The following is a 23,933-nucleotide window of genomic DNA, read 5'->3' on the forward strand; positions in this document are numbered from 1 at the left end:
CAATTACACTGTAAAACGGGTTGCATTGTTAACCAACCTCCCATTCCAGTGGTTACATGCCATGTACACCCTTGTGATATTAGTATTAAAAAAAAAACTTCTCATTAATAAATGATTTAAAAATGTAAAATATTACTATTGCCCTATAATGAATTGTACAAGTTTGTTTGTGTCTTTGTTTGCTTTTTAATTTCACTTCAATTTCAATTCAATTTCATTCAACCATTTAGTAAAAAATATAGTATACACATGCAAACAAAAATATGCATGTAATTATGTCGGAAAGTGCGCATATTATTATCAGAGACATTGAAAGATCATGGACCCGTGTTGAAGCAGGGCTTGTATCGATGGGGCCCAGCAACAAAATCTTATTCTGACGCAAATCAAACTTCATACTATACAATTAATTTTAAAGACTTTACATAGATATACCCACCCACTCACACACAAGCACTTTTCGGCAGTTTACAACTAAGCGAAAATCACACATAAACAGATTATATTTAAGAATGTTGCAAAATATGAAGAGTTTGTTTGCAAAAACCGATAAGTCCATTTTTGAAGATTTTGAAGTACGGTCTCTGTCATAAAGTACAAAATAATACCTTTTAAATTATATATTGGTCACTATTTTATAAAGGTGCAGTTTTGAAGTTATGGTCAAAAGAAGCAAAAATTTTCTTATTATTTTCTTTATCTTTCGTGGCCTTTGATCGCAAATATCTCCATTTGGCAAATATGGACTTATCGGTTTTTGCGAACAAACTCTTCATATACTGCAGTATACATCAGCGACATGATAGTATAAAACAATAAAAAATCACTTCCCATATGCACATTTTGTTAAATATTTCCCTCTTACATGATATATACGTTTAAACATGACAAAGTTGAGCATGCTTTTATATTCTCATTTAAATCATTCTATATGTTTATTCCTGTGTGGTATACAGCGTAATGATTTCAATGTTTGAGTCGTATATATACTATTAGTTTATGTAACAATATTTCCTGCCTTATATTATAAGTATGAAAAGATGAGCTGCACGCAAAAATATTATCAAATATACTAGGAACATTACCAATATTTATGAAAATCATTATACATGAATGTTGAAGTGTTAAATATAATCATTTCCGGAAGTGGAAGAATTTCATTTTCTTTAAATAATGGGAGTGTTGGAGCATCACGGACAGTGTGCGTTATCATCCGAATAGTTCTTTTCTGAAGCGTTACAAGTTCAGATATTTGAGACGAGTATGAATTACCCCACACAACATTACAGTATGACAACTGCGGTATTATTATTTGTAGTTGTAAAGTAATCTTAAATTATTTTGAGGAAGTGTATATTTCATTCTGGACAATGCCCCGATACCAGGTGTACTTCTTGAAATCTTTAATTTGAATTTGATATGCATGAGCCTTCCAGTCAAGGAATTAATCTATTGTAACACCAAGAAATTGCATTGCCTTCACACACTGGAGAATTATAATTACATTCGAGAAGAAAAAATGGGATCAGTTTTCGTGGAAACTTTCCGCTTCCTTGTGTGAAATTATTCTATAGGACCTACTGTTTTTTCTTGATTAAGAAATAACTTAGTACTTTGAAACAACAAACTTAATTTCTTCCTTTCTTCATTTCCTAAAGAAATCAAAAGACCTATACAGAGGTGGTTTTTTATTCTTCAATGTGACAAACTGACCACTGTATCTTCAGCAAATAAAGAAAATCGAAACATATCATCAGAACTACATTTAGTTAGTAATATCGTTGACGTAAATTAAAAGCAAAACAGGCCCCAGCACTGAACCTTGAGGGACTCCATATGTATGATGATAATTCAATGAAATTGGATTCTGATCGACACCAAATTGACCACCACATCCACTGCTTTCTGCCTAATAAGTTTGATGCAAACCAATCTAGAGCTACACATCTAATTCCAGTGGCGGATCCAGAGGGGGCGCAACCGGCGCACCCCCCCCCCTTATTTATTTTTCTTTTAAAGAAAAAAAAAAGAAAAAGAAGAAGAAATGAAACCCGGAAGTGGCACCAAAAATATCATTGATGTACTTGCATGCGCCCCCCCCCCCCCTTTTTTTACAAAATTCCTGGATCCGCCCCTGTAATTCCATAATATAATCTACCCATTTTTGGTAATCACAAAGTTTATTCTTTTGGTAGGCTCTTATATGTACTTTGTCTAAATATTCTTTCCTAGAAAACAAACAAACAAACAAACAAACAAACAAACAAACAAACAAACAAACAAACAGAACAAACAAACAGAACAAAACACAACAATGATAATTGTATAGGTTATGGAACTCGTACCGGTACCGTATCAGTCTTCAACTTTACGAGGTTTCGCTCTGAGTCCTGCACCATGCATTGATGCGTGATAGCTAGGGTACCGGCTCGCCGCGCCCGGCCGGGTGGGGTACATACTCACAGTGTACACACGAGTTGCTGTACAATAGACATGCACGTTTGAAAGGAGTTCGTAGGTCAAGTTACTAGTAATCTCGTTTTCTGGTGAAATATGGCTCCAACTGGGATTGATTTAGAGAAGATACGGGATGACTTTAAGTCTTCTGTCAGTGAGGATGGTATTATCGACATGGGACAATATTTGAAAGGGCATGCTGAGATCACAAGGTAAGTGGTCTACGCATGTAGGAAAGGCAAAAGATTGTCGGCGTTTTATGCGACAGGCGAGGCTCAGCTCGCCCGAGTCCAGCCGACCCGTCGAGCCTAGCGTTAGAAGCACCCGGAAGTTGCGATGAGCGGGTGAACAGACCTCCATCATGTTTACATCGGTCCCACATACCTGGAAATGTGTTGGGAGGAAAAAAAAAATCACATACATAGCCTGCGCCTGTTGAGTATAGTCTATAGGATTTTAAGTGGAGAATGTCATTGGTGTGAATGTGGAAACTCGACATGCTGTTAAAACATTGGGAATCTGTAGTGGACAATTTATCTGATTATTATTTTAATTTTTGTTTAATGTGTGACTTTGTCTTTGATTTGTCTTTCACATTCTGCATGGTCACTTGTTTGATCACTGCGTTGTGACACTGATACTGATAGTTTGGAACATTACTATTAGTGGTAAAGTACGCTGGTGGTGTGGTGAGTCACTAATTTAAAGTGATGTTATCGTACAATTTGTAGCTACACTGATGCATTGTACATGCAAGATGACACACCCAAGAGAAAGAGGATGGGGGATTTGATTAAAATGTATACATCCAGTATTAAACTAGTCTTTGGGCACCCAGATCATACTATAGGTGAAAATTAAAAGTTAAACCTGAGCCTGTTTGCATAATCCTGCATATATATATTACTAACTAAGATCTGAGTATTAACCCATTCCATACTGAATTCTGAAATGCCCATAGACTTAATACACAGACCACCAGGTTCCCTGACAGAATGGATTAAAATTAGACACATAGGGAGTCCAACAAGTAGGAGTCCTAGACAGTGATACTGCTGTGCAGCAGTAAGTATTAACTGTAGCCAGTACAGTACAGGATCTAGACTTTATTCAATTTTCACATTTTTTAAAATGTAGTTTTGAATGATATTCTGAGCCAAATTATATAATTAAATGAAATGAAAATACAACAACCAGACAAATAAACAAAACCTTCATTTTAAAGTTTGGCATGACTTCCTGTAAATGTATGTCCCCCCCCCCCAAAAAAAAAACAAACAAAAAAAAACAAAACAAAACAAAACAAAAACAAAACAAAAAACAAAAACAAAAACAAAAAACAAAAGCACATGCCCTAACAATTTCCAAAATGTGTGGGGTGCAACCCTCCATGTACATATTAGAGCTAACAAGGTTAGGGTAGCGTAGAGTGGTATGGCTTTAGAAATTGGGGGGGGGGGGCATATTTTTTTTTTCAAAGGTTTGAAACATGATGTATAGCCACAAATAGATTTGAATATGGAAAAAGAAAAGGAAGTTATAGAGTGTTCATGTTTCACTTGCTTTCTTATAATTGTGATTTAGGCAATTGCAGAGTTACCGGTACTTCAGTTTACATTGAAATGTATCGTTACTACAAATGTATTAAATATGAGTTACATTTTAAAGGACAAGTTCACCTTCAAATATACATGTACATGTGGATTGAGTAAATCCAACAATATTAGTAGAACACATCAGTAAAAATTGGGGGGAAATCGGACTATCCGTTCAAAAGTTATGAATTTTTAAAGTATCTGCGCAGTCACTGCTGGATGAGAAGACTACTACAGTGTATGATGTCACATGCGTACAACGATATTTCAGGAAAATAAAAGGAGAATTTCACAAAACTTTACTTTTTGAATGAAGTGCGCATTTCTTCGACTTGTTACTGATGTATGTTCAGGATAATATTATTCCCCCTGCCTTCTGAAAGAGAGAAGAGGAGTATTCTTTTGTTATGCTAGAAAAGGGAAAATATGTTGAATTTTTCTATACTTTAATGTTATTCTTTCTTTATATTGTTGTACACATGTTACATCACAAGCTATAGTCGTCTTCTCATCCAGCCGTAACTGAACAGAAACTTCAAGAATTCATAACTTTTCAACGGATTGTCCGATTTTCCTCAAACTCTCACTGATGTGTTCTACTAATATTGCTGCATTCACTCAACCCACATGTCTGTGAAGGTGAACTTGTCCTTTGATTCTATTTCTGTGACTATTAAAGTGTTCTGTAATCTGTTACCATGCACACACAGTAAACTAGTATAGCTGGTACTATCAAAAGTTCAGAGGAAGACAAACAATTATAATACACTTCTATCTCTGCACATATCTTGGTTGCTCATGTCACGTAATACTTGGACATGGATAAATGTGACTGTGCATTACAAAAGGAACAAAAAGTCGCACGCACTGATTTTGTGTGAGGACTGAAAATAGGTGAAAAGGGTCAATTCGGTCAATCTTGACTTTTTTATATTTTCTGAAAGAACAAGTCTTCTTCAATTTTGTATCATAAAACGAGCAGGATAGCGTGTTTTTTAGCAGTTTATCTTGAACACTTTTTTAGAATAGTGTGATGAGTTGTGTCTTTACAGTCCCCCTTTCATTTCTTTAAAAAAACTTGTACACACTCTTCACTTTCAACTCTAATAACTTTAGAAAGGATGATGCTACTACTTTGAAAGTTGGCATTTATTGTGGACAGAATGTGTTAATAGAATATGCTCAATTTCAGCTTAATCTGATAATCTCTTCATTGTGATTAAACCGATGATTTTCATCCTGTTTTTTGTCCCATTCATTGCACAGGTAGCACGGCTTGGTGAAGATTTAACGCTTGAATAGACCTTGTGCTTCAGAGCCTCTTTTCTCAGTTCACACTTTTCTGGAGTGTGTTCTTTCTTTCCAGTATTTAGATAGGTTTAGGAGAGTCCATTTGATATAAGTTATACATTATTTTAATGTTTGAAGTCTGCTCTTTCAGAATATGCTCTTAACTAAAAATCCATGTCTGGCGACTTTTTGTTTGTTTTGTGGTGCAGGGTCACAAATAGAAAAGAGTGGCAGTGCTCAATTGAGAAATTGTGTCCTCATGTAATGCTGTAGAAATTATATGGGGGGGGGGGGTAGGGGGATGATAGCCTAGATTCTTACTCAGACTGTGACATTTAATACTTATATAAAAATCAAATTTTTAACAGAAGATTCAGCAAGTTTGTACAGGCTTTGTAGCACCAAGAAAAAAAAAAGATAAAAAAGAGTTGTTCAAAATGTGTAATATGACAACTTTTAATGTTTTGGTCCATGTTTTGGTCCATGTCCAGAGTACGTAGAACTCTTGGCCGAGGGACCACCGCTTGCAGTAAAAAGTGCTTTTAGGGAAGCTCTGATATTCATAACCCAGGATTTCGTACAACCTAGTAGGTCAACCCCCTCATAGTGTGTTCTTTGAAAAACAAACAAACAAACAAACTAATACAAATTTTAAAGAAAACGAAGGAAATTTTGCCTGCAATGTCCCACTGGAACAAGATTTGAAGATAGTTCATGTACATGTTCATGATTATTTGGGGGTTTGGGGAGTGGTAGGTACATGTATACAATAAGTTTGATTTTTTTTTTTCACATATTGAGCATTTTTAAAATGTAGACCTTATATGTAATTTGTAATTATTTTCTTAACCCATTGAGGTTGGGATGATTTTGCTACAGGACGCATTTCCCATACAGTGTAGCCACAACTTGCCCGAGTATATTCAGGACTCGTGCTCAGTGAGTTGATTGATTCCAAATTTATAATTGCCTCTGTTTTTGGTATGATACATTTTATTTATTCAGTCAAATGAACTCATCCTTTAATATAAATACTATGAGTGGATAGTAGTATCTTTTTTTGCCCACATCTAGGGCTAGTATCAAATAAGTGACAGTTTGTATAATTCTTCTTTTGGCATTTGGTGGATATCAAAATAAATTGTAAATGATAGTCATCTAGCTCTATCTACTAAAATTGTCTGTTTGTTTATAATTGCTTGCATTTTAGTCCCCTTATCATTCAGTAATTCGTTGACTAAATTCCATTCCAAAATTCAGTCTCTGCTGCCATGGCAGCATTTTGAATTGAAATTGAACTGATACATGGCAATGTTGGACCTTCTATTAAAAAGAGCAGTGGCAACTCTGAATACATTATACCCAAGGTGAATGATGTTACTTTGTTATTTTGTTAGTTTAAATACCTGCAGCTAATATAAGAATTCTTTCTACCATACTTGTGTGTTTCAGACTGTTTGAACTCCTGGGGACAGTCTTTAACTTCGTTTCGTCCGACATGAAGACCAAATGCGGGATCCTCGCCGACCACCGCCGTGATCGCCCCGACGACTTCGCCACAGTGCAATCCATGGTCACGTACGAGCTGCGCGAGGGGCTGACAGCCCGGAAGACGGATGCTGGCCGGGACAGCGGGTCGCGGACATTCCTCCGACTTCACCGGGCCCTGGAGTTCTTCTGCGTGCTCCTTCAGCGGCTGGCCGAGGCCGAGAGCGACGCGCCGAGTTCCACGTTGGCCTCAACGACTTACGGGGAGACTTTAGGGAAGTTTCACCCCTGGGTCGTGCGGCAAATGGCGTACCTCGCCATCAGGACTCTGCCGACAAAGGAGCATCTGATCGAAAAATACTGCAAACAGGATGCGGCTGAAGCAGAAGAACTCGTCCCCTCTGCTGTAGAAGCAATGAGGAGGTGTTACGACATCGCTCAGGATCTGTTTTCTGAAAACAGCCTCCTAGATCTTCCTTGATATCGGGTCTACAGTCTACTATCGCTGTACTCTGAGGCTGGTTGCAATTCTGTAGTGGATATTTACTATTATACAAATTGAAAGAACAGGTTCCTTGGACATATATTTATTGTTATGGTAAAGGGAAAGATTCAAGCAGGAAAATTAAACATAGTATAAAAGCATTTAAAGGAAAGTCATCCTACAGTGCAGTCTGACGCGACATGATGTAATAGAATATATACAGACACCTCGGTACTAATTCTACAGACTTTATCCATAGAACACTCTTCAGAAGGGATGTAACATTAATCATTCATGCCTCTGTACAAAAGAAACTGACTGTTAATCAATCGCAATTGCAACTGCTATTCAATTGCAATTGTTATATTCAAAGAAAACTATGTGGGGGGGGGGGTGGGTCTCAGACTTTCCTCAAATGTTTGAAAAGGTGATAATATCACAGGAAAATTAAATCATTGGATTTGCGACAAAATCTCTTCAATTTCAATAGTAAAAGATATTATGAAATTCAAAGTTGACTCTTCTTAAAGGACAAGTTCACCTTCATAAACATAAGGATTGAGAAAATGCAACAATATTAGTAGAACACATCAGTGAAAGTTTGAGGAAAATTGGACAATCGATGCAAAAGTTATGAATTTTTTTAATTTTTGTGTTGGAACCGCTGGATGAGGAGACTACTACAGCTTGTGAGTCATATGCGTACAACAGTATAAAGAAAATGTAAAAGAAAATTCAACATATTTTCACTTTTTTCGCATAATAAAAGAGCACTTGACTTGCCTCTTTCTAAAGGCAGGGGGAATAATATTACCCATAACATTTGTCGGTAACGAGTCAGGGGAATGTGTACTTTTTTCAAAAGATGGAATTTTGTGAAATTCTCTTTATATTTTCCTTATATTGTTGTACGCATGTGACATCTAAGTTATTCATACACTGCAGTAGACTTCTCATCCAGCGGGTACTGCACAAAAACTTCAAAAATTCATAACTTTTGAACGGATTGTCTGATTTGCCTCAAACTTTCAATGATGTGTTCTACTAATATTGCTACATTCTCTCAATCCTTATGTTTATGAAGGTGAACCTGTCCTTCAGATCTGATGTATGACATTTGTATGGCACAGACCCATAGATAGCATGCATGATTCCATTCCTCACCGCGAAGCTTAGATTTTTGCCTGCTACTCTTCCATGCTGCATTTCTAGCATGAATGCATGATGAATGTTGTAAATGGCTTTAAAATCAGAATGTTTTCCAAAAGTACTTGTGTGTTGCATTTTCAGAATAATACTGACTGCACAGAGCTGCTGGGTTTTCACCATGGCACACAAATAGTTCACGGGATTTCAACTTGTAGCCTCCCAGATATTATTTTCCTTTAATGCTATCACTAGAGTAATTGCATGTCCCTCTGAACGCCTGTGTGATAGTGATTGCTTCTAATTTGTGAGCCTACATGTATATGTGGCGGGACCATACATTAAGGTGCCAGATATGTCCTACATTTACTCCATTTTTTACTCCATTTTTACATGAAGTCATTTGATTCCACAAGCGGTGTAAACTCAGACAACTAGACGCTCACCCTACATTCTGTATTAAAAAGGGCTTTCTTTGCTGGTTGGCAGGAATGTCAGTGAATGAAGATTACCTAATCCCCGTAATCCCTAGATTATGTCATCATGGCATTCCTGTCTGACTAGGACACGTTGCTACAGTATACTATCTGAGTGGGCTTGCCAAGCTACAACGAGGCCACATTTGGAGGGATTACTATAAAAGTTACGCTGTAATACCTGGGCGTAGAATGTGGAAAGTGAGAGAGCTGCACTATGTATGTGAATATAAAGTTTCACATGTACCTTTAGGATTCTTGCATAAAAACATCTCCTTTTTTTCTTGCAGCTGATTGACATAATATTGCCCTACATTGAATTAGATGATTACTCAGTTTCTGAGTGAGTGCCATAATAACAATGAAAAAAAAAAGTCATACATTATACATTTCATGCAAATTAAAAGGAGCTGATGAGGCCTCTATTACAGATCTCCCTTTAAACAGTAATACACATTTTCACCTAAGTCCCTTTCATGAAATGAAATGAATAGGTATAATTGTGTATGATGCACCTGCCGTAACATCCCAGCAGTGATGACCCAATGGGGGGGGGGGGGGGGGGGGGGGGGAGGGGCTTTAGTTGCTTTTGTCTACATGTACTGAAAATATACCTGTTTGTGTAGAAACTAGGTGGAGAACAAGATTAGACAAAAAAACTCTTCTGAATTGTGTCATCACACTGTAACCAATATAAATTTTTTATCAAAAAACAGCAGACTGATTAGCAAATAAGGCAGAAAGAAACTAAATGTAGAAACAGTCGTATTCCTCACCTCTCATATGTTGGATTTAATTTTTATAAAGAAATTCTACCAATCAGTGTGTGTGTGTGTTTTTATTCCTGACATTTTGTATCAAAGTCAACTCAAATAAGGAGTGGCCTTGTGCTCTATGTCACTAATACCATATTCCATTTAGTCTTCAGGTTATAGCCATGAATGGGCTGCTAGTTGTTAAGTATTTTTTCCATTCTATAATTTATGCAGATCTATGTATTATGTAGATATTTTGCTTAACCAGGCAGCATGAATGTCCACGTCAAGGAATTAGGAGAGAGAATAGGAGTTCACCAAGATAGTATTTGAAAGTAACAAGCCATTCCTCCCTCTAATTTATGCAGCATACATAAATATGTCTTTGGGTAAGTGCTTGCCGCACAAATTGAGTTTAACCTTTGTGTACATACAATGTATTGCTGTTGACCTTCTGTGCCTATAGGTAAAGTGTACTTGAGTTGCTTGAGTCATTCTTTTCTTTACTGTTTTTATCTACATGTATACATGGGAACCTAGTTTTAACAAGGCCCTAAAACACCATGAGAATTTACCTTGCTGCAACAGGTTTTTTTTTTTTCACTATATCAGGGGACAGAACCAAACAACGAATTAAGAACACGTTGGACCTGCAGATTGAACCACCTTGTAGAGGATTTTTTTGTATTTGCTTTCTTTATAGCAGGGTTCCACTATGTACCTCTGTATTCTCTTTTTTTTAAATGTCTTCTTTACCACTTATTGTAATATTAAAGACAGTTTTTATATGAGGAGAGCATAGAATGTAGTGCAATATACAATGTAGTGCTCCTTGGCGATTACTTTCTTTTTCCTCTCTGTTGCCATAGTTTATTTTCCATTTCACTTCCTAAAATGTCTTGCAACCCAAAGCTATATTTAATACCAATGAATATTTTTTGCAATGATAAGTGTGGTGTTCTCACAGTACTACTACAGCATGTAACATGAAGTTTATTTTGTATTTTACTACGTGTATTTATAATCGTATTGAAAGTTTGTGATCGTATAAAAAATGCGATTTTGGGATTGCTGCTGAGTGATGTTGCATAATGTCCATATGTGTTCTTTTCAACCGTTGTGGGCATGTCAGTTTATTACTGCATAATTTGCATTCCAAATGTGTGACAAAATATCACCGATTTGAAGGGAAATTAACGTAATGTATCTACAGTGTATGTCCAGGAGAAAATTGTGGAGGAATGCAAGCATGGAAGAAGTTTCATGCAAGATACATTGTACATTGAATTGAATGGTCTGGTCCAGCTAATGGAAATAAGCAACAACAAAAACAACAACAACAGTCTGCCAAAGATTTGAAATGGAAATAAGAAAGAACAGCTAGAGAAGAATTACATTAAAGAGGTTTTTGTCGTGAAATGATGTTGAAAGGCACTCTTTGGCTGGAAATCTTGTGTATTTTAATACAAATGTAACCTTGTATTGTAATGATGAGCATAAACACCTGTTACACTGTAATGTACATGTAGATGCAGAATATTCTTAATGCTTTCTGTGGATGTGGTAATTCAGAGAAACAAGTTATTCATGTCAGTTTACTCAGGATAAGTTTATCCCCCAAAACATCTCTGCATTGCCGATTTAATTTGTTAAATACATGTACATCGAGGGTGTAGTTTATCCTTGTACAAGTGAATGCCACAATGTGACTGTTTGCTGATTCTGGACCTTTCTTGTTTTACACAGGGTCATTAGGATAGACTTGGGAGCGTAAGAAGTTACCATGACAACAAATTGATCGACTTGTATGGGGAAACTCTGTTTATAGCAAAGTCACCACGGCACCGTTTCATAAAAAGTTGCTATGACAGCAACTCTTGCTGGAATGGCAATTGTCACGGTAATTATGAGAGTCCAGCTTCCTTGATTCGCTGTTGCTATTGGAAGTTGCCATTCAATTCCTGCAAGAGTTGCTATCCCAACATCTTTTATGAAATGGGGCCCAGGACTGCTGGTTTTTACCTCGTCATAAACCGGTACTTCAATGTGAATGTGCTTAAACAGAGAGAAGGTTCAAGGTAACTTCGGTATAAATGGAAAAAAAAAAAATGGGAGGGCTGAATTCATCTCTTTGCAGAAGCGGTGCCTCCTTGTACAAGAGTTCGTTGTAACAGGGTTTTCCTATACTCCTCCGGATATCAAAGGGTTATGCACACAGCTAGTAGTAATTCAGCAAATTGATCTTGTATCAGGTGTGAATGACAGTACCAGCTAGGTACTTGATTATGTTGATTTCAAGCCTCAAATCAATGGACAATCGTGATAATGTAAAAAGACCATGGACATTTTTTTTGTGTGTGTGTGACATTGCTTTCAGCTCACAACTCTATGCCATGTTTCTTGCATTGCTTCACTACTTTTGGTTGCATGTCTTTGTTACCGTACTTGAACTGGGAGTGTAATCGCACAATTAAAATGGGTAGATAGTTCGATACTAAAGGAGGAAATGTACCAGACTGATCCTAGATATCCAATCACAGCCATTTTTTTTTCCAGTGCTGTGAGAAGGGTACAACATCCTCTTTATGATACAAGTGTATAATTAACATCTTCTATCATTATTAGATATGGTTCATACAGAATATACAGATGTATTTGCACAAGTAGGTGGAAAAAGTGTGTGGAAATTCATATTATACAGTATGATTGTGTAGAGGAGACTAAAGGCTATTTACTTCCATGTGGTCGATGCGTAGAATATGTCTACGTTCTGGTGTGGGTAGTGCTGTGCATAATAATGTTGAATATATTTATATATTAAAGACTTGACAAACAACAAAATGGACAAGTATTAAATGTGTCCTTTGCTTCTGTCTGTCCCCCCCCCCCAAACAAAAGCAATTTTTATTATACAGTGAACTCCTGTTATAACGAACACGGTTATAACGAAGTAAGAATTCAGGCTGCAATGTTATCCACTCTATTGATGTATTGTTACTGTTTATTTGTTCAGTGGTAAGAAATCTCGATATAACAAAAGAAATCTGCAGGTCCCGAGGACTTTGTTATAACAGGAGTCCACTGTATAATATAAAACAAGGAATGTTGGCTCTCGTGAATTTCGCGAGCCAAAAGTCACAAATTAAAATGCATGTGAAAGTTCTTGTCTACACTATACACGTTGAATGTTAGAGGCAACTCGTAAAAATATTGTGTTTGATACAGTATAACATAATATAATATACTGTATGTACATACCTACATTGTATCCAATTTATATCAGATATTGACACTAGCTTTTTTCTAAGGTGATCCGCAAGAGAAAATATCTAGTAAACGTAGTGCAGTCGTGCTGCTAAAGAAGGCAAAAACAGAAAGAGCTTTTTTGAATCTTGGGTGCCCGATCACGCCACAAAAGATATGCCTCTTGAAAAGTTGGTGGCCCGACATCAGTTTTGAATGACCCCTTGCCAACGCCAAAGACGAGCCCTGCCTGTTTGTATCTAGTTCTGTACAAGTTTGTTGTAAGAGCAGAGACTCCAACTCTCCCGCTTTCGACGAGAGATCTCCCGCCGAAAGCCCATTTTTGCAAAATCTCCCGTTCCCCGCTTGAGATTTGATTTCTCCCGCCCTGGCTGTGTGTCTCCTGTTGGAAAGGATTTCTTACTTTGTTGCCATATCATATGTTGAAAAATAAGCCTTAGATAGCACGAGAGAGCATCTAGAACCCTAGACTGGACCCCGGCCGCAAGGAATTTCGCGCTTCGCGCATATCAACTTGGAGTCTCCCGTTTGCTAGGGGTTTCAGGCCTGAGAATCTCCAGATCAGAAGGTGCTGGGGGTTGGAGTCTCTGTAAGAGTGAGATAGTACAGAGCCATGCTGTCAAAGAGAATGATTTTGTGTTGATTCCATGGAATAATCATTCTTTAGATGCACTGGTTTATTGCCACTTGGTCTACTATCAGATGGTCTACTTCCTACTTTGTCTAACACCATTTGGTCTACTATCGATTTTTGTCTAATTCCCGTTTGGTCCAATATTCTCACTTGGTCTAAAGCCCAGTTTGGCTAATTATCATTTCGTCTAGTGACCAGATGGTCTAATGGCAATGTTCTCTCCTTGGACTTTTTCCAACTTTGTTTGATAAACTGTGGGTATTAATAGACGAAATGGGTATAGCCCATCTGAAAGTAAGCCAACTGGTAATGAGGCTAAGTGGCAATTGGACTTAAATGGTTAATAGACAAATTGGTTGTAGACTAAACAGGATTAGACCATGTGGGTTGAGACTAAATGGCTGTTAGGACCAAGTGATAGATCACCGATGGACTGGGTCAGAGATGACAACACAGAATACAGTGCACTCCCGTTATAACGAACACGGTTATAACGAAATTCCGGTTATAACGAAGTAAAAATTTGGGCTGTAATGTCATCCGCTCTATGTATTTCTATTGTTTATTTAATTGTTCAGTAATAACGAAATTCCAATATAACGAAAGAAAACTGCCGGTCCCGAGGACTTCGTTATAACGGGAGTCCACTGTAATGTCATCTCTAGCTTGTCATCTCTAGCTACCGGTAACAAATCAATGTTTTGATTTGTTTACCGTTTGTTTGTTTGTTTGTTTGTTTTTTTGAAAGGAATTAGTGTTTCAATAATCAATGTAGTGTGTCTTGCATTTAATACTTGGAGATCGGACTGTTTTCCAACCATGAGAGAGAGAGAGAGAGAGAGAGAGGAGGGAATGAAGGAAACCCCATACACCGACTACGCCGGCTCACCACTTGCCCCACCCCAACCCCCCTTTTCACGCCGGAAGTGATACATTTTACCAGAAAAGCATGGAAGATTTGGGGTTAAGACCTTTTCTTGACTCTCATGTTCGCTGATGAAACTCAAAGTGGCAACAGAAAAATAAGTATCAAAATAGCGCATATAAGTCTATTTTTTATTCTCTCTCTCTCTGTTTTTGTTTTTCGTCGTTTTATTTTGTTTTGTTTTTTGCTTGTCGGCTGGTTAAACATGGAGGTGGCATTAGAAATATAAACTGGGCCCTCTCACCTTTAAAAACGGGGCCCTGAGTGTGTTGATGTAGATGCTGACCAAGCGTGTGCATGTACCATACACTCATGCCGCAGAGAGGATCAACCTCCCTGCTTGTCTGCCTGATTATAATCCCATTATTTGATTCACTAAGAGCAGTAGTGCGCCATCAACGTCAAAAGTAGGCACAGTGTATGCCCATTCCGCTGGGTGAAAACTGCTAGTTGAAAGCAGTTGAGCAGTTAGTGGACCAAGGGAGTGTGTTTGTGTGTATGTGTGTGCTTGAAGATGTGTGCACACACACAAAAAAAAAACACCATACAGTGGAAACTCAGTATAACAAGATCCTTGGGACCAAGATAATTTGTTCTTTATGTCAGGTATTTTGTTATATCAGGAGTTGATAAACAATTCAAAATAAAGGAAATGAATTCATTAGGACTGGAGAAATTAGTGTATGTATATGGTTTAATATTTTGTTAAATCAAATCTCTGTATATTGAGTTTCCAATGTACTAAGCTCACCCCACCTTCTTCACTCTTCAATAATTTTTCTCTCTATCACTTTCCTTTTGTTCTCTTCTTTAATTCTCTCTCTCTCTCTCTCTCCCTTTCTCTATCATCAATCAACTACTGGTACCCTGCAGTACAGCCATCCACCATTTAACCCATTGTTTATTCATATCTGTTATTTTCACATGTACATATACGTACATTATCACTTATATTTTTGTATTCATATCTTGTAAATAATATGTTTGTACTCTCATACCCTGAGAGGGGGTCGATAGAGTCAATAAAATCTTACAAATCTTTATGTGCTTTGAGTACCGACTGACCCAGAAAACCCCATAGCACTGTACACACTGTCCAATGTCCCTGACACGGAATGGGTTACTGTATATGCCATATATTTGAGAGTCATTTTCTTTTCGCAAATCAGGACTTCTCAACAACGAATGGTTACTGTAAAACATGATATATTCGTGGCATGAAATTTTCGCGAATTGGAGCTGACAGCCTTTTTCGTGGCATGAAATTTTTGCGAAGTGCCACTGGCGTTCAATGCATATAGTGTAAACAAGAACTTTTGCGTGCATTTTAATTTCGCGAATCTTGGCGCTCGCGAAATTCGCAAAATTAAAGTGCACGCGAAAATTCCTCGTTTTACAGTAAATCCATGGTCGTGGAGGACGGTACTGTATGGAGAAATGTACGCGTGGATGTAACATTCATGTTGGTATGAGACGTGATATGTTTGTATGTTTTCAATAATTCTGCAAATACTGTATACGCCATATATTTTGCGAGTCTAAATTTTCGCGAAGCGGAAATTCCTGACGATTTCGCGAGTGGTTAAATTTGTGATCGTGGAGTCTGGAGTCTTGTACTGAATGGAGAAATGTACACGCGTATGTCACATCCACATTGGGATCAGAGTCAATATTTTCGAGTGTCTTTAATTTCGCGAATAGCACCTGACTCGCGAAATTCGCGAAAATAAAAACCTCGTGAAGTATTCAGCGTATACAGTAGCTCGCAACTTGCAAAGTTTGCGAAATTAAACTCCTCCCCAAATATTCAGCATAATACAGTACCTAAACTCTATATCACCTCTCCTCTTCGCCACATGCTCAATGCTTCACTATTCACAGGACAACACCAGATTGAACCATATACAGCATTATATACCATGTTCAATCTGCTCTCGTATTTATTGGCTTTAATTGGTTCCTGATTATGCATTTTGATAAAAAAAAGAGATGAAACTTTGTTTTTGTGTTTGCAACGCACTAAGTTCATGGATTTTTGCAATGTGCAGAACAAATGGTGTGGCCATAATTTCATACAATGGAACCAACAAACATTAAAATGTCTATTCAAAGAAAACTAGGCTTTTGACAGGAGAATACTTACAATACAGTGAGACGAATTCTTGCAAGATCTTCTGGGGGGAAAAAAATAAACTAAATATCTGAAGACTTTACACACATTGTGCATTTTCCTCCATCGTATTCATGCAAAGCTTGTTTTGCTATAGAAGAGCATGAAGCATAAAAAATCTCTACAGTTTCTTTCTTTCCTATTAGATGAAAACAAAAGCTAAAAAGAAAGTTGAACGAACTGAGATGCAGAATGGACATGCATGGCCTAACGTTGATTCTTCCATAGAAATCTTAGTGTGTTGTGCAAAACGAAACTTGTGATCTCATACCAACTGGTACACATTGTACAAACTTACACCTTAAACTGCAAATGTACAATCATAATAATGATTATAACAAAAACAACAACAAAAAGCTGTAAGGATGGTGAAAAACAAATTATTACAGAATCAGCAGTGCGTAATTTCTATATTTTCCCCTCTAAAGTGATAAACAAAAAATAATTAGCATATATTTACAAACATGTATGCATGGTGACCTACATACATTACTGGTAAACATACAAAAATGTCTTATTTTGCCTATCAAAATACATTGTACATACAATTTACCATGAAGCTTTACATTGTAGTTATACATATAATTTATCAAGAAGTTCATCTTCTGAATACACACATACACATACACAAACACACACACACACACACACACACACACACACACACACACACACTTTGCTTCATTTTGCAATCTTAAAGAAAGAAGAGAACTATATCAGCTTTACAGACATACAAAACTCGCAGTCTTGGTAACAGTTATAGCATCATTGAAAACATTTGTACATTAAGGTCAAAGTCAAAACCAGACCATCTTTGAAATTTTAAACAACTAACTTGCTTGAATGGAGACTACCAAAGAGATAGAGAGAGAGAGGGAGAGAAGAATGAGAGAGAGATAGATAGAAAGAGAAGAGAAGAGAGGAAAGATGAATAGAGGAGAGAGAAAGAAGAGAAAAGGATAGAGGCATAAACGTGCCACAAGCCACGATAGTCTTCAGGTAAATATATAAACCAAAATTGAAAACTTCTGCAAAAGAACGCAGTAACAGCATAGTATTGTACACAATATACAGCAAAAAGTTCCGACTTTCACACAAAAATCACCCAGCTTCATCTATGACATGACAAACTCGTCACTCTCGTCAAACAGCTCGTCGCTACATCACGATCTACATCAGATAGAATCTCAATCTCCTATATTCTATCTTGGATCCGTATACTACAATATGTAGTTGCAGTGTACATTACAAGTTCACTGGCCTTTGGTATGAGTCTTTAAGTAGTTACCAAAAAAAAAAAAAAAATGCTACTTGCTATTCAAAAGCAGCAAGCCATGAATGGTATACACACTCTCCTTGACAAAATGTACAATGCAGACTAAAGTACTGGTGGTAAAACAAACGAACAGACGAAACACAAAACACAAATAAAATTCTCTAAAACATGCTTACATTCAAACGATGCTCAGATCTCAGACCGGTCTCTTAGACTCTGGAGCACTTGCAAAATCCCTTCAGGTCTGCTCCAAAAACATAGCTTACTATTACATGAATATTCATAAATGCTATAATTATGCATCTGTTATGTGCAGCTAAATGATTCTTTCTCCCTATTACATACACCTGTACCACCTTCTCTTTCTCACTAAAAGCAAATAACTTAGTAACACATATAGACAAATGGATTACAGTGGACACGCAGAACTTATTACAGTCAAACATCACTTCTTAAAATCTTACAAGATTTATTTCCCTCTTTAAAGTTCTTCCTTGCTACAGTGCACTCCCGTTATAACAAAGACGGTTATAACGAAATTCCGTTTACACAACGAAGTAAAAATTCAGGCCGCAGCCTTATCCACTCTATGAATTTGTACTGTTTATTTGTTCGGTCATAACAAAATTTAGATATAACGAAAGAAACCTGCCGGTCCCCAGGACTTTGTTATATCAGGAATCTACTGTACAAAGTAATCCACAGAAATGACAGATATCTGTGTGTGGCAGCTACAATCATTGCTTGAACAGTTGGGGGATCATTACTCGTGGACACCCCATCACTACAAGGTCACAGGGACCACCAGCTTCACTTTGTTGTAACTTGTGCCTTGTAACCTTACTAAAAAATAAGACCTTCTACAGTAATAGAAAATTGGTAGCACTGAGGTTGTCACGTTCAAAGAGGCACCTCGTTGTATTAAGTGAGATCCTTATAACATAGCGTCCTTTTTTTCTTCCTTTTCCTCTTTTTATTTTTGTTGCTATTGTTGTTCACAGGCTGTTGAGTCTGCTCTCCTTAACAGCATGGTGCAGTCCCAGAATAACAAACACAGATATAAAATTCTGGTTACAACAAAAGAAGAATCCAGGCCCCAACATTATCTGCTTTCTCTCTTTCTTTTTTTTTTTTTTTTTTTTGGGGGGGGGGGGGGGAGGGCTGCTTCTTACCACTTTTTTTTTTTCCATTATTGTTTATTTGATTGGTTGTAATGAAATTTTTATATAACGAAAGAAAACTGCCGGTCCTGAGGACTTCATTATAATGGGAGTCACCTGTACTTATGTCAGGACTCCAAATTTGGCGTAGTTTGTGATTTACAAGAAACGTGCTCATTGAGGAGCATTCTAATTATTCCACTCTGTCATTTCTTCCAATAACTATGAATATATGTATCCACTTTGGCAAGGATATATATCCCAATAACTTTAAATCAATCTCTAGGAGTTTCAATAAATTTTCAGGCTTTGCTGTCCTTTTCATTTGTCTTTATTCATTTATCTTTGATAAGTAGATAAGTCCTGATGGCTTTTTATCGACTATTACATGTAACATTGAGGATGAACAGCGCATATGGCAGTGGCAAAAGTACGTTACGGAAGGTTTGTAAACGTGAGCATAATATGAACAAGCCTATCTACTACAGTGAAGGCACTGTGAAGTCGTACAATGCATGAACTACAGAGGGCGGACTACAACCAAACATCTGTGCCGTCACAGAAAGTTGGTCGCCACAAGCCGAGGTTGGTCAAGCATTGCCATTTCATTGTTGGGATTTTGAACATCCACCAGTATGAGGAATGACAACTGCCAAAAAGTAATAAAACTTTACACTCGTCGGCTTTGTATATCATCTCAGCTTGGTCAAAATAATCACGATCATAATTACAAAATGCTAAATCATTCTGGAAGATTTAAAAAGAGAGAGAGAAAAAAAAAAGGTTTTCAATTTGTCTCAATTGTGCAGCATCAAAGGCCCCATCTCCATTATGGATATTGTCTAGCATTTTGCCTTCACTTACCAATGACGGACCAACCCCCAAAACTGTTTCACTCTTTATGTGCCATGGTGGAAACCCCTTGTGTGCCACATTATTCTTTGACACCAACGTAGTCATGCTTTTGTAAGTATTTTTTTTTTTTTTTTTAATCTATGTAACTTTTATAGATTTCTGATAAGCTGGACATGTAGTGAGCAAAGTTGTGAAGAAAATGCCAAGCTTTGATGTAAATTGCATGACAAATCTATGATTGTTTTTCTTTCAAATGACCAGTAGCTACATTATTGTAAAGGCATGACTTTTGCACACAAAACAGTGACAAAAAATTACAGTAAGCAACACCGCTTGCTAGTCAATCGCCGCATAAAATGCACGCTATATTAAATCGAGGAACGGAATCGCGAGAAACGCTTTCATTGCACTATGGCATTTGACGATGTATTGATCAGTTTGGGCGGGTTTGTGCGTTTGAGCAGAATATGAGAAGTTGGCACGCCGCCGCCTATAGGAGTCGATGTGCAACCGTGGCACTTAAAGAGTTATCTGGCAGAGAGCCTTTGTGGCATGGGAGTGCAAAGCGAGTTGGACAGTACACAAATCTTCATATGTGGGACAATGACAGTGCTACATTTGTACAGCTAGAACCAAGACAAAGACGTACCCTTCAGTTCTGCATGCAACAAATCTGAGCTTGGGGGGGGGGGGGAATCTTCATCAATACTTCAATCCTTGTGGAAATTAAAGAGAATACTCCTCAGTAATGTGATATTCAAGGACATTACTATTAACCCATTGAGGACGAGTCCCGAGTATACTCGGGCAAGCGTCTATGGGAAATACGTGTTATAATGAAATCAAACCGTCCTCAACGGGTTAAGGATTAGACTGAAGTTTATGTAAATCTTGATTCATTTCTTTCTTTCTTTTTTCAGGAAGACAGCAAAAAAAATCACACTTCCCCACAGCAACATAAGACATTCTATCAAAAAGCAGCTACTATTTTCTGTTGATGAGTTTTACTGTCAATCAAATTGTCAAAGCAGAAGACAATTTTGACAATGATGAATTTGACATCACAGATTTAACTTGAAACCACACTTTTCTATGATCTGTACTAGTATGTATTTTTACTTAACATCAGAGAGAAAGAAAAAAAACCGACAACAACATAATGATGACTTTTCATGGTCCCAATTTGAGGGATTAAAAGAAAATGGCACCAAATTTCTTTGGAAATTAACACTCTCATCCCACTAAATACAATATCACATAATATATCTCTGACAAATCTTTAATCAGTTTGTGTAACCAGCTCTTTGTATCCCAACCATTTTGGGTATAACACAAGACTGAATAACTTAAATACACATATATTGACACACCGCAAAAAAAAGAAGAAAAAAAAAAATAGACCAAGGAAAAAAGATGGGCCATTGTTAAAACCATAACTGTGAATACCATCCACTGACTGTTATAATGAATACATTGTCTTCAAGGGTTAAGTACTGTTTGATGTCTACACAAAATTTGAATACTCTTGAATAAAAATTTGAAGTTGTTGAATTTCCAACCCAAAGAGATGTTAAAGTAGTATTTCATTTAGTGGAGGTTGATGGTGCAGTGGGTAGAATACATGAAATTGCAGCTTAAATTTTGAGCATGTTATGAATATTGGATGCATGGCAGATCATTATGAACAACTCATTGTGCAGATCCTGGGGGGAAAATTAACACTGCAACATTTGTGCCTTATTAAATACATTCAGATTAAATTTAAACTCTGAGAAGAGATAAGCTAAAACCATTTTAGGGGAGTCACAACACGTTCACAAGACAGACCCTAGAGGGCAGCAGACTGGACATAAAACGACAACAAAATATGTAATATCATCAATTAGAAAGCCTTACTTCACAACATGATGTTTTTCCACTGTACCAAATTCAATGTTTTATTCCCCACTTTTTCTCAATGCTATCATGTCATGTGATATTCAAAACAAACTGCCTTCCTCATTTACAGTAACTTTGCGCTGATAACAAATTATAAAACAATTAATCCACACCTGAATACTACAGCAAGAATACAATAAAAAAAAGCAAGACACAAATGATATAAAGACGGAGGGAGGAAGCCAGGGTCCATGAATCGGATCTTGGATCTCGTGGCAGCTTTCTCTACACCCACGAGTCCCCGGCCGGTTCCCCGTCCGCCTCCAAGTGGACGTTGCCGCCGGCGCTGTAGTCGTGGACGCTGCCCGCGGTGCTGTAATCCCGGTAGTTACCGTCGTACTGGTCCTGCGGCGGGGCGTGGCTGCCGATTCGTATGGAAGAGTAGCCGCTGTGGTCGATCTCTGGTTCCGGCACCTGATGCCATCGTGGTGGAGAGAAACCAAAATTCGGGTTTGTTTACTTGGGACACACACACAAAAAAAAAATGTTGTGGGGAGGGAGATTAGCCTCACAGAGTGGAAGAAACCCATTTTCACTTCAAGGTGTTTTCTTATCAAAAAACAAAAAACAGTGCAAAGTTACAAACATACAATTACAAAGAAACACATACAACAATTAACTTGTCATTAGAATCTGATATTAAAGAAACATGACAACTGAAAAAGAAAAATAGAGAAAGTCAAGGTTTCATTTTTTTTTTCACAAAATGGAGATACATGTGACTCCCATTATAACAAAAGTCCTCGGGGACATAAAATGGTAATTTTGTCATAGCAGAACAAATATTGAAATGAAAGATATATACAGATACATGTTTATTCTGGGCATCAGTTTTTTTTTCTTTGTTGTTAAATGTATTCACGTAGACTTTACTAATCTTGATTGAAATGCATGAAACAAATTATAAATGAAAAATGGGAAAAGGGTATATCTTTTCTACATGTAAAAAAAAGAGACAAACAAACAGCCAAATATGTATAAAAATACATAACTGAATACAACTACCAATTTTGACAATGGGATAGAATAACCGCACTGTCGCTCACCCGTCCATAATTTGAGACGCCTCCCGCTGTCAGCGTTTTCCTGCCTGTGTTGGCGTAGGGATCTTCTTGGAAGTCTCCCATGGGCTGCATGGAGATCTCCTCCCCGGGGATGCTGCGATCATCTACAAGTCTCTCTGATCGGAGTGAGGGGGATGGGAGCATTTGGAGAGAAGGCACCAAAGGTTTGTTTATTTGTCTGTTTCATTGTCTACTGCCATCCATCTACAACACACCTCAAATGAATGGCAAAATATCCACTAGAAACTCAATGGAATAACTTTCAATGAAATGTCATCGCTCATCAATCTGAAGATTATCCAAAGCACATCTTTCCCTTCATAGAAAGAGGTTCCCGTTCAGTGGTTACTCCTGAATAAATCCTGTCTTAATGTTAATTTTTCTTCTCCTTTTCTCATGTAAAGTGACTCTTTATTTCCTATAACAGTGCTGTCAAGTAAATGCTAAAAAATTAATATGTAGTTCGATAGATATGGCAGTATCTCAGTATCAGCACCCTTTCTTTGATTTTCTTTTTTTTTCAATTGCAAAACGTACCTCTGTTGCACATTCAAACACTACTTCCAACATATCAACCTTAAAATCAAACAAAAAGTTGCAATACTCTGGCAAAAGGTAGTAGGTGACAAATATACTATTTCTGTCAAAAATAATTTTGACATATTGTATTTGTCCTGTACATGGGCATTTCTGCCAGGTAGTGATGCCTTGATAGAGATATCTTTGTGTAGTCATAGACCCGAATTCATGAAGTTGGCACGATTGAAGCCTTGGTTTAAACCATGGACAATTTGTATGGAGCGCCAAGTGTCGCATGGCCTATTTCGTTACGACATCAGTCATTTCATCGACGAAATGACTGATTTCGTAACAAAATGACATCATTTCATCGAAATGACTGAGTTCGTATAACGAAATAGGCCATGTGACATTTGGCGCTCTACAAATTGTCCATG

General features: G+C 37.3%; 2 protein-coding genes across 2 annotated transcripts in view; one reads left to right on the top strand and one right to left on the bottom strand.

The window, feature by feature from the left end:
- The first annotated feature begins 2,553 nt into the window (after positions 1 to 2,553).
- LOC139737839 (ceramide-1-phosphate transfer protein-like) lies at positions 2,554 to 7,311 on the top strand. Its single transcript, XM_071648513.1, has 2 exons — positions 2,554 to 2,669; positions 6,795 to 7,311. The coding sequence occupies exons 1-2, from the start codon at positions 2,554 to 2,556 to the stop codon at positions 7,309 to 7,311; spliced, it is 633 nt and encodes a 210-aa protein (XP_071504614.1).
- Positions 7,312 to 20,667: 13,356 nt separating this feature from the next.
- LOC139737832 (uncharacterized) overlaps positions 20,668 to 23,933 on the bottom strand; it is a 63,301-nt gene continuing 60,035 nt past the window's right edge. The window contains exons 28-29 of the mRNA XM_071648506.1: positions 22,960 to 23,093; positions 20,668 to 22,327 (exon numbers count right to left, since the gene is read on the bottom strand). Of these exons, the coding sequence (XP_071504607.1) occupies positions 22,139 to 22,327; positions 22,960 to 23,093 (323 nt within the window). The 3' untranslated portion in view covers positions 20,668 to 22,138. The remainder of the gene's footprint in view (positions 22,328 to 22,959; positions 23,094 to 23,933) is intronic.

This window comes from Diadema antillarum, unplaced genomic scaffold (assembly GCF_040938485.1).
Source record: "Diadema antillarum isolate AM-2024a unplaced genomic scaffold, OU_Dant_1.0 seq00000708_RagTag, whole genome shotgun sequence".
NCBI classification, from domain to species: Eukaryota; Metazoa; Echinodermata; class Echinoidea; order Diadematoida; family Diadematidae; genus Diadema; species Diadema antillarum.

Coding starts and splice junctions, on each gene's coding strand:
- LOC139737839 (XM_071648513.1), top strand. CDS start 2,554: ATGGCTCCAACTGGGATTGATTTAGAGAAGATACGGGATGACTTTAAG. Junction 2,670..6,794: donor GGGCATGCTGAGATCACAAG/GTAAGTGGTCTA, acceptor TGTGTGTTTCAG/ACTGTTTGAACTCCTGGGGA.